The 13,108-nt window shown below is 57.4% G+C and overlaps 1 protein-coding gene across 13 annotated transcripts in view; it reads left to right on the top strand.

Moving 5' to 3' along the window:
* SYT7 (synaptotagmin 7) overlaps nucleotides 1-13,108 on the top strand; it is a 67,172-nt gene that overhangs the window by 44,607 nt on the left and 9,457 nt on the right. For all 13 annotated transcript variants that reach the window (XR_008658422.2, XM_055282387.2, XM_055282810.2 and 10 more), the window contains 4 exons: nucleotides 3,443-3,578; nucleotides 8,418-8,688; nucleotides 12,114-12,283; nucleotides 12,704-12,818. Coding sequence is in view for 12 of the 13 variants with exons in the window: in XM_055282387.2 (XP_055138362.1) it covers nucleotides 3,443-3,578; nucleotides 8,418-8,688; nucleotides 12,114-12,283; nucleotides 12,704-12,818 (692 nt within the window). In the remaining variant the exon portion in view is untranslated. The remainder of the gene's footprint in view (nucleotides 1-3,442; nucleotides 3,579-8,417; nucleotides 8,689-12,113; nucleotides 12,284-12,703; nucleotides 12,819-13,108) is intronic.

Here is a 13,108-nt window from a genome sequence, read left to right as displayed (position 1 = left end):
AGCTGTGACTTCCTGAGCCAGGGTCTCAAAGCTGGGCTGCAGGGCAGTCAGAGGGCCACTGGGAGGGCCAGGGGCCAGGGGCGAGAAGGCACACAGGGGGTGCTGAAGTCCTCTGAACGCCCACTAAGAAGCTGAGACTGGTGCTGGGAAAGGTGTGAAGCGTGAGGGAGCAGAAGCAGGCTGGAAACGAGATTTCACATCACCCATGTGTTAATGAACCGGCTCCATTGTCACCCACAGTCTATTTTTACCTCCTTGCCACTTAGGTCTCACTCCGTATTTAACACACCCATCCCTTCTGATCATCACATCAGCTTGTCCCCTGCCTTCCTGGGAAAGGTGGGTGTGGGGGTGGAGGCCGTGCGCCCTCGCCACCACCCAGCCTGACTTTCCGAGTGGATCGTGCCATTCCCGCCTCGTCATGCCCACCCCGCCTCGTCATGCCCACCCATCCTGGAAACTCATTTCTCATGGCCACTGGGGTGCTTCTCGGGTGGTGGACTGCCACAGGGGTCCAGAATCCAAAGTTTCCTTCCCAGCAGACTCTCCCCTTCCCAAAGCTTGGCACCAGCACCACCCACTGGGCACCGGGCAGCTTAGGGCCCCACCCCTCTGAGCTCCTAGACCCTCAGACCTTGGGGTGGTGGCCTTGGGGCGGCTGTCCCTCCCTCTTCAGCCTTTCCTTCTAGACCCAGGGTCTGCCCTTCTGCCCCCAGCCCCACCTTTCCCTCCCCAGCTGACCCCTTGACCAGATGTCTCTGGAGGAAGGAGTGGTGGCCCTTGGCTGTCACCGGGGAGGACACTCAGCCCCCTTGGTCTGTGAGCAGCAGGCTCATGGGAGACAGCGCCCCGGGAGGAGGAGTGGCCATTCCAGGTTCCAAGCAGCGTGGGAGTGTGTCCAACAAGCAGCGGGAGATGGGAGGGCCAGTCACTGCCTCTGTCCCCACGATTCTTGGTGTCCCTGAAGTCCCCCATCTGGGATCCTTCAGCTTCTGGGCCTCGGCACCACACTTCAGACTGCGCTCCCAGGAGGGAGGGAGGGAGGGAGGCCCTGGCTCCACGCCCTGCTGCGCCCATTCCGCCCTCAACCACTCTGCTCGTGTCCCCCTGCCATGCTGTCTGCCATCGTTTCACCACTGCTTCTTGGGATCCAAATGGTTTCCACCGCGGCCCACCCCCACCCCAAGTGGGGGACAGGGCAAGGCGGGGACCAGGCCACCCCCATTGCTCTCCCTACTCTGAAGCCACCATGTTCCTCTGTCACGGTGTGTGTCCCCCGCCTCCTCTCTGCCTCTCCTGTTGGCCGCACGCTCCTCCCTGTCCCCTCGTCCACACGGCAGCCTTCACACGTCTCTGACTAACTTTCTTGGCCTCTCTCTCCCTCTGTCTCCTTTCTCCCATCTGCTCCTCACAGGGCTGCCCTGGGCCGGTGATGGGCCCCTCTGCCTCTCTCTGTGCCTCTCGCCTCTGTCTCTCTGTTCTGTGACCTCCGACAGCTTCAGTGGCGCTGACCATCTTTCCCAGGCTGCTTGGCAGCTGTGCCGACGCTGCGGCGTGGCCAAATAACTCTAACGTTCTCATATCTTCAGCAGTCAATCTCGCACTCTCCCTGCTCTCCCACTCTGTTTCTAACCTGACTTTACCTCTCCAGCTGTTTCGGGCTCCTTTCCTTCCCCCTGCCTGCCCATGTGAGCACGTGTCCTCTCGTATGTGTGTGTGTGTATGTGGTGCGTGTGTCCACATGTCCATGTGTGCCATGGCCCTCTGGGAGGGGCGCCCGCGTGTCGCTGGGTGGAGTGGGCGTTTCCGTGTTGCAGAGGCAGGGCCAGGTTTTCACAGCAGGTGTATCGTGCTTCTGATAATCAGGATGTTGGGCCCTGAAACCACTCCCTGCCCTTTCTGTTTCAGTTTGTCCCCCTTCACGTGCACACGCGGCATGCCTGGGTCTCCCCAATGCATCTCCTCTTGGGATCCCTGCGTGCCATCGCTGTATGTGTGTCGTCACTGCTGCTGTGGTTGGCCTACCTGTGGCCTCTGCCATCCCCTCCCTGCCCCTCTAGATGTCTGTGGGGCTCATGTGCATGTGTGTGTGTACATACGCACGCGCGTGTGCGTGTGTGTATGCGCGTATGTGTGTGTGTGTGCGTGCATTGCGTGTGTGTGTATGTGTGTGCGTGCATGTGCGTGTGTGTGTGTGTGCGCACGTGCACCCTGCTTTGGGATCCTGATGTCTCCCCTTCAGGGCCTGGCATATTCTGTGCATGTCTGTCTGTGCCTGTCGTGGTCACCTGTGTGCTGGAGGCTCTCTACCAGAGGGCCATGGCTCATGTCCACCCTCAGCGTGTGGCTCCCAGTTTGTGGCTGTGTGCTCTCAAAGCTGCTCTATTTTAGCCTGTCCTGAGCCTCATGCTACTGGTCCCCCATCTCCTCCTCCCTACCTACCCCTACCTCTCTTCCTCCTCATGGGACATTCCAGCCTGGTCCCTGGGCAGGCTTTTAGTGCCCCCTTCCTGACCCCCAGCTGAACGGAGCCTGGGCTTACCACCCAGCCATTGGGTCAAAGAGCCCAGCATCTTGGGAACGGCATGGAGTCAGGTGCAGACAGGGCTTCTCGGTGGTGCCCGTCTTTCGGTGACCCTGGGTGAGAGCCTTACCAAATGCACAGTGTTCAGCAAGTGGGAGAAGGATGCGAACTGGGGAGCAAGGGGGTGTAGGCTCACCCTATCCAATATGGGGCCATTAAACCTAAATGAGCTTACATTCAACAAAATTAAAATTTCAGCTCTCAGCCACACTGGCCACATTGCAAATGCTCAAATGCACACGTGTGACATGTGGCTGCTCCACTGGACAGCACAAATGCAGGACACTCTGTCACTGTGGAGAGTTGTCCTGACCTCACCTGGTCAGTCTCGTGTCTGGAGGGTGGGAAGAGGATTCTTGATGAGCCCAAGCAAACACAGGTGGGGCATCTGGGAAACAGACATTCTGGGCGTGTTTGCAGAGGGTAATGACGCGGAGAGGCACCTGGACACACCACGCCACGGTGGAGCCTCCCCCTTCCAGGCTGGGGGCGGATGGGATAGAACAAGCCTCTGGGGAGTGGGGGCGGTGGCCAGCTCAGAGACCGACTATGCAAGCCAATGACTGGAGGGTGGGGGGTTTCTGGGGAACAGGAAGAATGGGGACACCCCCCAAAATATCCACTATAGGAGTAGTTAAGCCACAGTCACCTGGGGTAGAGGCTGCAAGGAGAATGGGCCCCGGGCATGGGTCTCCAGGGAAAACCAGGTGTCCACGTGGACTGGAGTACTGCTCCTGCCGGCCCGCTGGGGATGGCAGCTGCTGGGGTCTTCAGAGAAGGTCCTGCCACCCCCCAGGCCGGGGTGCCCAACCCAGCTCACTTCCCAGCCCAATCTCATTTGGACTCCCCTGCCCCCAGGTTGCCTGCAGGAGGGAAGGCGGTGAACACAGCCCCGGTGCCAGGCCAGACACCCCACGATGAGTCCGACCGCCGGACCGAGACACGCTCCTCTGTCTCAGACCTTGTCAACTCCCTCACCAGCGAGATGCTCATGGTGAGAATGAGGGAGCCTGCGCTGCTCCGAGGAACTGGGCTGGGAGGCCAGGGGCAGGAAGAAGAGGGACGTGTGTGGGAATGGGCAGCGGCATGGGAGTGGCCAGGCAGGGGAACGGGGTCAGAAGCAGCCTGGAGAGCCAGGCCCAGCATGGTGGCCACTGGGCGCTTGGTGACTGAGTGTACAAGGCCTGGGTTTGCTTCCCAGCTCTTTCACCAAAATATCTTCTCCATGTCTCAGTTTCTTACTTTGACAAGTGAAAATAAGAATTCCCATCCTGCTTTGATCCCTTTGTGGATTGAGAAGGGGCCAAAGAAAACCCACTCGTGCAAGATACTTTCAGGATCCTAGAGGGAAAGGCTGGTGGGCAGAGGACTCAGGGCAGAAGGTGTCCCCTCCTGAGAGTGATGTCCCCTTAAGTGGAGGTCTGGGGTGGAAGGCCTAGCCCAGCGACCTGCCCCATTCCCATGGCTGACGGCCCCTGAGGACAGGAGAGCAGGAATCCACTGGTCCAGGCTCCTCTGAGGGGACAGCTGTGATGGGGTGCTCCTGTCCACACCCACGCCCCACCAGAGGCCGCCAACCCTGTGGGATCCTAGTTCTAGGTTGTTTGGCCCAGACAGAGGTTGTGGTTCCCATGGTGCCCCCAGGGGGGCAGCAGTGAGTCACAGCCACTTGCCCTACCTGTACTTTCCAAAGAGTCCCTGGAGGGAGAAAACTGGGGAGACTGGCAGGCAGGGATTGGCTCAGAAGTCCCAGTAAGGCTTGAAGAGGCGATGAGGCTGGGAACCCAGCACCTGCTCTGTTCCTACTGGACTTGACCTGGGACACTTCATCTCTTTGGATTGAACCCCTCCCTTCTGTAGAGAGAAGGAAGTAGGCTTGGGAGCTCCCAGCCCTCCCCCACTGCCCTGGCACCAGAGCCCCCACCCTTCTGCCACGTAGGGTTCCAGCCAGCTCTAACCATACATCCCCACTGCACCTTCTAGCCTGGCGTTTCTCAAATTGCTACGTGCACAGGAATCACCCAGGAACCTTGGTAAAATGCAGATTCCTGGTCAGTGGGCCTTAGCTGGGGCCTAAGAGCCTGCTTTTTTTTTTTTTTTTTTTTTTTTGAGACAGAATCTCACTGTGTCCCCCAGGCTGGAGTGCAGTGGCACAATCTCAACTCACTGCAACATCTGCCTCCCGAGCTCAAGTGATTCTCCTCCCTCAGCCTCCCGAGTAGCTAAGATTACAGTAGCACACCACCACGCCCGGCTAATTTTTCTATTTTTAGTAGAGACGGGGTTTCACCATGTTGGCCAGGCCAGTCTCAAACTCTTAGCCTCAAGTGATCCACTTGCCTCGGCTTCCCAAAGTGCTGTGATTACAGGCATGAGCCACTGCGCCCGGCCTATCCTGTGGTTTTCTTGAATCCACATTAGAGCATCAGATTTTCCACATCCTAGATCTGGTCACCTTGGGCCTCCCCACCTCTCCCCTTCTCCCCGCCCGCCAGGCCCCTGTGTGTCTGGCCCTCCACTGCCCTCCTTCCATCTTCCCCCACCCAGGCAGACTGGCCCCGGCTGTCCTCTCTTCTGGATGGGCCATTGCCACAGCCCACCCTGCCTCCCTGCACAGCCCCTTAATTGGTTACAGCTTCCCGGCAGCCAGGTTCCCAGAAGGGACAGCCCCTTCCCAGCCAGCTTGCCTACCCCTTGCTGCCCCCAGGGAGGGGCTGACAGCTGCAGCCAGCGGAAGGAAGGGCAGGCCTCATCTCCCTCTCCTGTGCTGGGAGGATGCTCAGAGGTGGGAGGGCAGAGTCTAATTGCACAGCTCTTTTCCAGTGCTAGGTCGTTGACGTTAACAGCCATGATAAGATAAGCAGGGCAGAATCAGCCCACTGTGACCTCAGCCTGTCCTGGTCTCTGGACCCTGGGCTGTGGAATCTGGGGATCAAGAGACAAGAGTTAAGCACTCAGAGCTGGCCAAAGAAGGAGCTGAGGGGCAGAGGTGTCTGAGAAGAGGCGAGGCCACACCTGCCTCTGGGTACCTCCTGCCCTGGTACAGGGGTGGCTTGCTGCTTTTCGAGGCTGACTTCTGCTGGTGCAAGGGCTCAGGAAGCACCTTCACTGACTGTGATGGGGTGGCCAACCTGGTTGCCATAGAGATGGCTCTGCCCCAGCTGAGTAATTAGGGCTCAGGGTTGTGGCTTAAGAAGGCTGGGAGTGGGCATAGAGCTGCCACCCCTTTCCCAGGTGAAACCTACCTGGCCAGCCCAGGCCTTCCCAAGACCACACCGTTTGGCAGCCAGGAGCCAAGGGACCAGAGGGACCTCAGGTGGGGCTGGGGCCAGCTGGGCTCCAGTCATCAGCAACTCCACCCCAACTTCAAAAGCAAGGGGGAGGGCGAGTGATCTTTGCTGGCACTGTCTACCCATGCTATGTCCCAGGTGCTCGGTCCATCTGCCAGTGGGTCAGGCCACGGGGCAGAACTCTAGAAGGAACCCCTTCTAGCTCTCCCAGGACCCCTCAAAGTAGGTCTCATGGTCCCCACTCTGCAGATGTAAAAGCAGGGTCAAAGGGTGTGGGGCTGGCATGAGCAGGGAAAAGAGTGTCAGGAAAAAGCAGGCTGTGGGCAGGGAAGCCACATTCTCAATGGGCCTGCGGTGGGGCTTGCAGGTTTATCTGGATAGGCCAAGGGGTGGGGGCGGGAGGGAACATCTTCTGCTGAAAGGCAGCTCGGTGCCCCCAACTAGGCAGGACTGGGGTAAAGCCTCAGACTCTAGATCTGAGGGCAAGAGCAAGGCGCAGGTGGAAGGGCACTCAGGATTCCTGGCCGCTAAACTGGGTTCCATTCCCCCTGGCCATTCAATCGCAGGTGACTTGAGGCAAGTGACCTAACCTCTCTGTGCTCGCAGCCACAGTTGGAACACCGGGAAACTGTTCCAGCTGTGTTCCGAGTGTTCCAGCGGGAATGCCTGCCTCGTTGGGATGTTGTAAGAGGTCAGTGAGGACAAGGCACAGGGCACAGGGCACAGGGCAGGGTCTGGTGAGGTGGGCGGCCAGCCAGTCCATGGTAGTTACTATTGTGAGTGTGAGGCTGGGTGTGTGACTCATGCCTGTAATCCCAGCACTTTGGGAAGCTGAAGTGGGCATATCACTTGTGGCCAGGAATTAGAGACTAGCCTGACCAACATGGCGAAACCCTGCCTCTACTAAAAATACAAAAATCAGCCAGGCGTAGTGGCACACGCCTGTGGTCCCAGCTACTCAGGAGGCTGAGGCATGAAAATCGCTTGACCTTGGGAGGTGGCGGTAGCAGTGAGCCGGGATTGCACCACTGCACTCCAGCCTTGGCAACAGAACGAGACCCTGTCTCAAAAAAACAAAAACAAAAAACTATCGTGAGGGTGATTCCGACGCTTTTCACCTTGGCACGGTGAGTCTATGGGTCTTTGCTGGATTGAGGGGAAACTTCAGTGTTGCCCTGGGGTGTGGGCCTGCTTTAGTGGAAAGAGCAGGATTTTGAGTCAGAGAGGGTTCATACTGCTGTGCAGTCTTGGCCATGTGACTTAACCTCTCTGAACCAGTCTCCTCAGCTAGAGGGTGGTGACACCTGCCTCGCCTGGCTATTGTCAGGATTCAGTAAGGAGACGGCGATTCGAGAGTCTCTGGTCGTGGTAAGAGCGCACTGGATGCATTATTATTATCTGGATTATTGAGTCTTTCAGAGCCTAGGGCTGCCTCTCCAGGATGAAGGAGAGGGCACAAAGCAGGTTTCTACAGGGGAAGTGGGGGAGAGAACAGATGCCTGCAGTTTTTCTGAACTGTGGTACCCAGGGTCCTACTTCTGTCCCTCATCCAGTCATCGTGGGAGATTTTAAAGCCAGGGGTGCCTGAGCCATACAGCCCCCTAACTGGGTCTGTTGTGGTCAGTGGTCTGGGGCTGCGCTCAAGCGGCTGGGGGATGGGTAGGGTTCTAAAACCTCCTAGGTACTACCAGTGTGCTCACAGGTTCAGACACGTGGCTGGGAGACCCTCCTCCCAGCTGCTTCCTGTGGTTCGATGTCAGGATGGGATGAGATGCCCACCCTGCCTCTGTGTGACTGTTTATTGGTGGGTCAGCCCATGTGCCCTCCCTCCCAGCAGTCCTCAGCCCCCATGGACGGTACAGTCATCTGAGGCGCCTTTTACACAGCACTGATGCCCAGGCCCACACCAGCCCCATCGTCAAACTGCTTGGGGACGGGGCCTGGGGAGTCTGCAATTTTCTTGTCCCTAGTGATTCTGCCTTACACAAACAGACGTTGCTCCTGAAAACTTGCCTTTCTCATTTTGTAAATCACATCATTCTCCGCACCCTAGAGAGTCACTTTCCAAAGAATTGTTGCGGTAAACTCTTTTGTGATGTGAACAGCCTCCCTCATCTGCTGTGTAGCCCAGGTTTGTGTCGGTGCATCCCACAGTTGGCCCTACCGTGCCACGAGAGGGCAGGGAGGTCTGGAGGGCTCAGGAACCCCAGCACGCGCCAGGGCAGCTGCAACCAGGAAGGCTAGGCAGCTGAGCTGGAGCTTGGGACAGGCGGCAGACCCAGGGCTTCGAGGAGAGCCTGGGAAGTGAGTGTCGTGCATACCGCTCTGAGGTTCAGGAGACAGGTCTGTCTCGGCTCTGCCCTCCCCCTCCCCTCCTGGGAGACCCTGGTCAAGGCACCTGCCCTCTGAGCCTGAGCAGCATCCGTAGGATATGAGTGTGGGCTGGGCCACCGCCTCTGGCCTCTCTACCATGCTAGCCAGCAGTGGGGACATGGGGGAAGCAGAATCCTCCCCAACCCTGCCGGCCTCTCCCCCACCCCCAGCTCTCCCCAGGCTCCGAGGAGGATGAGGCCCACGAGGGTTGCAGCCGAGAGAACCTGGGCCGGATCCAGTTCAGCGTCGGCTACAACTTCCAGGAGTCCACGCTCACCGTGAAGATCATGAAGGCCCAGGAGCTGCCGGCCAAGGACTTCAGCGGCACCAGCGACCCCTTCGTCAAGATCTACCTGCTGCCCGACAAGAAGCACAAGCTGGAGACCAAGGTGAAGCGGAAGAACCTGAACCCCCACTGGAACGAGACCTTCCTCTTTGAAGGTGAGTCTAGTGCCACCTTCCCCCACCATGGTCACCTCTTGCCGTCCACCATCCCCCCTACCCAACCACACATGTGGCCACATGCACAGACACATATGTGTACACACACCTGCAGGCCCACAAATGCACAAAGACACATGCAAGCAGATACACTTATGTGCACACCTGCATGCGTGCACAGGCACAGATCCACACACATGTGCTCTCGCACACGCCCACACAGGCAATGTCCTGGCCTGGTTAACCTGATGCATTTTGTGTCTAGTTGGGATCAGGTCACAGGAGCCAAGTGGAGCCAGCATCACAGCCAGAGGCCGAGGAGGGAAGCTGGGCCACCGCCTGGTGTTTCAGCCCAGACACAGAGCTCATCCTGAGGAGGGCAGGGAGGGAGGGAGGCACTCGTAGGACTCAGAGCTGGAGTACCCTGGAGCCACCAGATCATAGTGGTTCAGTGCACAGGCTGTGGCCCAGGCTGCCTGGGTTTGAATCCCAGCTCTTGCCACTTACTCGCTGCGTGACCTTGGGCAAGTTCTTGAGCCTCCCTATGACTTGGTTTCCTCATCTACAAAATAGAGATAATAATAGTGAGGGTTCAACAAATGAGTAAATTGTAAAAGCACTTAGAGCAGTGCCTGACACCCAGCAAATGCTTAATACCAGGTTGTTAAACACACTCCATCTGTTGCCGTTCTCTGACCCCCTCCCCCGCATGGGACAGGAACAACAGCTCTGAACCATGCCTGGAGGCCGCTGAGACAAATGTCCTTTCTCTCTCCTGCAAGCCCTCTCTGAAGGCCGGTCTTTATCTCTTATCTCTGAGGATTCAAGGTAACCAGGAAGCTGGGCGTGTGATTAAGGAGTGATTTCTATCCCAGGGCCTTTGGGTGCCAGGACCCCGCTTAGACAAGCCGTAACTCTTTGCCAATGGCCCCCGGTTCAACCAGGGAGAGTAAATCCCTACTCCAGCTGCCCCAAGCCCTAGCCTTCCAGAATCTTCACCGTGTACCCCAGGGACCTTTCCCCACCTGCCGTCCCAGCCACTTAGCACCCCACCTCTTCTGCAAGATGACAGCCAGGTCACCCACTAAATGGCACTGAGGGTGAGCAGTGAGTGTCTGTGTGTTTCTGGACACCCTCCTTTGCAGGCACCATGAGAGCCAGTTTAGAGATGGCTCAACCAGCAAGAGGTTCAGCTGTCTGGATGTATATGTAGGCAGCTGGCAGGGCGAAGTTTTTGAGCAGAACTCCAATCCTCTGGTCTCTTCCACGAGCATGTACCCAGCAACAGCCATGAGCTGGACACTCTTCTAGGTACTGGGGATGTAGAAAAGAATGAGGCACCATTATGGCCCTCAAGGCATTTCTGGCCTAATGGAGACACAGATGTGTAGATAACTCAGCCACACACAGCATGACAGGAGCTGCAGGAAGCCAGTATGAGCTCCCTTTGGTGGTGCTGAAGAAAATTTCCCAGAAGAGGGACCATTCAAAATGGGTTCTGATGGATGAGTAGGAGTTTGCCAGCTAGGAGCCTGCCTCCTCTGGTGTTGATGAGAGCTGACTGGGGTGCAGCGACCTCTTGGAGCTTCCAATATTCCCAGAACACTTGTCCTCGTGCATTTTACCTGAATTGATGCCAAGGGTCCTCTGGGCAAGGTCCCTGGGAGGCTCTGAAATAAGCAAGACACGTCTTCCTGCAATATGAGGAAAGGGACCCTGAACAAATTCAGAGTCTCCTCTTCCAGCTCACCTGCTCCTGTCAGAGCTCCTCGGTGCTTCCAGAGTCTCTGGGGGAAGGTGCTGGAATCCTCTGGAGCTCCTCCTTCCCTTATCTTCTGCACCAGCCAGGCTGAGGTTCCAGGCGTCCTCCTTCCTGCTCATACCTGGTTTCAGAATCTCCTCACCTCAGGCCTCCGGGCTGGCCTGTGCCCCTGGCACCTCCTGGGCCAGTCCCACCTCTGACTAAGCCTCCAAAGAGCTCATGACTCCTGGCTTCAGACCTTCACCTGGCCCCCTCTTCCCTTCTGCATTCCATCCAAGCCCCTTCTGCTCCTCTCCCTCTGACCTTAGCGGCCGCCTCACCTCAGCACAGTCCTGCTGCTCCATCAGGCCATCTCATCAGCATTGATTCATCTGTTCAATTATGCACAGTTATGCAAGAATGCACAATTATACAATTATGCATTCACTTAACAAATATGTATCGAGTGCCTACTATGTGCCAGAAGCGGTGTTAGACACCGAGATCCAGTGGTTGGTAACAGAGAGGCCTTTCTGGGAATCCTTGCCTTCCGGGAGAGCCAGACAAAAATCAGGGAAAGAGACAGAGAAATCTATTACCGCGTGGGATATGTTTTTGCGGAAAAAAAAGTTGCTAGAATGGATAATGGGATCCGACACTGTCCGGGGTGCCAGGAAAGAATGCTGAGACCTGAAGGATGAGAGTAGCCAGGAGGGGAGTCATGATGGGGCCAGTGTGCGCCCGGCCCTGAGGCGGGAGGAGTCGGGGTGTTGAAGGGCCAGGAAGGAGGCCGATGTGGCTGGAGCCCAGTCATTGAGTGAAGAGTGGTCACAAGCCAAGCAGGGAGAGGACAGCTGGGCCAAATTGTGGAAGGACTTGAAGCCAAGGTAGGGTGCCCGGCTTTTATTCTAAGTGCACTGGGAGCCATTGAAAGGCTTTAAGCAGGAGCACATCATGATGGAATTTCTATTTTTAAAAGATCTCTCTGGCTGCCGCGTTGAGAATGGACGGTAGGAGAAAGCGTGGACGCGGGGAGGGCGGTTTGGAGATGCTTGCAGCTGCCTAGGCAAGAGGTGCCAGCGGCTTGGATGAGGGAGGTGGCAGTAGAGAAGGGGATGCTGCGGTAGGAAGGATGGAAGGCACAGGCAGGAGGAGAGGGGTGTGGAGTCACAGGACACTTGTCACCTCCTGCTTCTGTGCCTTTGCCTTTTCCCTCCCACCGATGCTTCCCCATGTCCCTCTGCCCTGAGTCCTCCTGGGGCCTGTGTACTGGCAGCTGTGGCCACCTAGACAGAGCCACTTGCCCAGACCTGCCTCGGGACGATTGGCAGAGGCTGCTCAGCCACTGAAATGGACACAAGGTGCATGGGTGAATGGATGATTGCAGTTCTACTCTTTACTAGCTGGGACTCTGGGCAAGTACTTTAAGCCATCTGAGCCTCATCTGTAAGATGCACGAGATGCCATTCACCTTGGAGAATTGTTGAGGGAATCCCATGAGACGGTGACAGTTCTTGCTGGCACTTCAGTAAGGTCTAATTGCAATCTGGTGTGCCTGCTGGCCCGGTGGGGTGGCAGCGGGAGGGCACAGGGCCTGCCTCCTCTTCCCAGGGCCTTCCTTGCCTCCCGGGCCCTGTGCAGCCCCTCTGTCCCCCTCTTCACTCACACTCATCTATACCCCCAGGTTTTCCCTATGAGAAGGTGGTGCAGAGGGTCCTCTACCTCCAAGTCCTGGACTATGACCGCTTCAGCCGCAACGACCCCATCGGGGAGGTGTCCATCCCCCTTAACAAGGTGGACCTGACCCAGATGCAGACCTTCTGGAAGGATCTGAAGCCATGCAGCGATGGGAGTGTAAGGCCTCATGGGTGGGCCTTAGCTGGACAGGCAGCAGGGCAGGGCTGGGAGATCTGGTCCCAGACCCTTGTCAACCTTAGGAAGGCCAGGAGGGCTGTGGGAGAGGGTGCAGATGGGTGGACCCGATGGAGCTCAGCCTCACTAGCAGTCAGAGCATTGGTGTTTGGCACCTGGGGGGACTCAACCGATCTGTAAGAAGGAACCTAGGGCTATGTTCAGGGAACAGAGAGGCGATGGTGGCCCTGGGAGGGGCAGTACACCCACCTGCCAGATGGGGGGAGACAGAGTGAGACAGAGGTGACAGACAGGGGCATGGGTAAGCGCCAAGGTCAGGGTAGAGGGGGCTTGGGGGCAGCTGGGCCAATCAGAGAGCTCTGCTAGCCTAGTTCCCCACACCCGTCCTGTTGTGCCTCCCAGGGGAGCCGAGGGGAGCTGCTCTTGTCTCTCTGCTACAACCCCTCTGCCAACTCCATCATCGTGAACATCATCAAAGCCCGGAACCTCAAAGCCATGGACATCGGGGGCACATCAGGTACGGGGCTTCTCCAGCAGAGGATGGGCGGGCCGGGGAGGTGCTGGTGACACAACGGTTACACTGGATGTGGAGAGCAGGGTCTGCAGTGGTCCTCACCCCAACCCGCCACATCCCCACCTCCAGTCCTCACTCCTTACCCCAGAGACCCTGGGGCCCCCCTTTGAATCACCCTCATCTTGGACTGTGTTCAAGAGTCAAGACGTCAGCATCATCCTGGACTATGTTCTTCCCAGAATCAGAAAAAAAGGGAACATTGTGGGAAGACTTGGGTTCTATGCCCAGCTCTG

Source organism: Symphalangus syndactylus, chromosome 1, assembly GCF_028878055.3.
Source record: "Symphalangus syndactylus isolate Jambi chromosome 1, NHGRI_mSymSyn1-v2.1_pri, whole genome shotgun sequence".
Classification (NCBI taxonomy): Eukaryota; Metazoa; Chordata; class Mammalia; order Primates; family Hylobatidae; genus Symphalangus; species Symphalangus syndactylus.
Note: the sequence above shows the minus strand (reverse complement) of the source record. Positions and strands in the feature narration are given on the sequence as shown.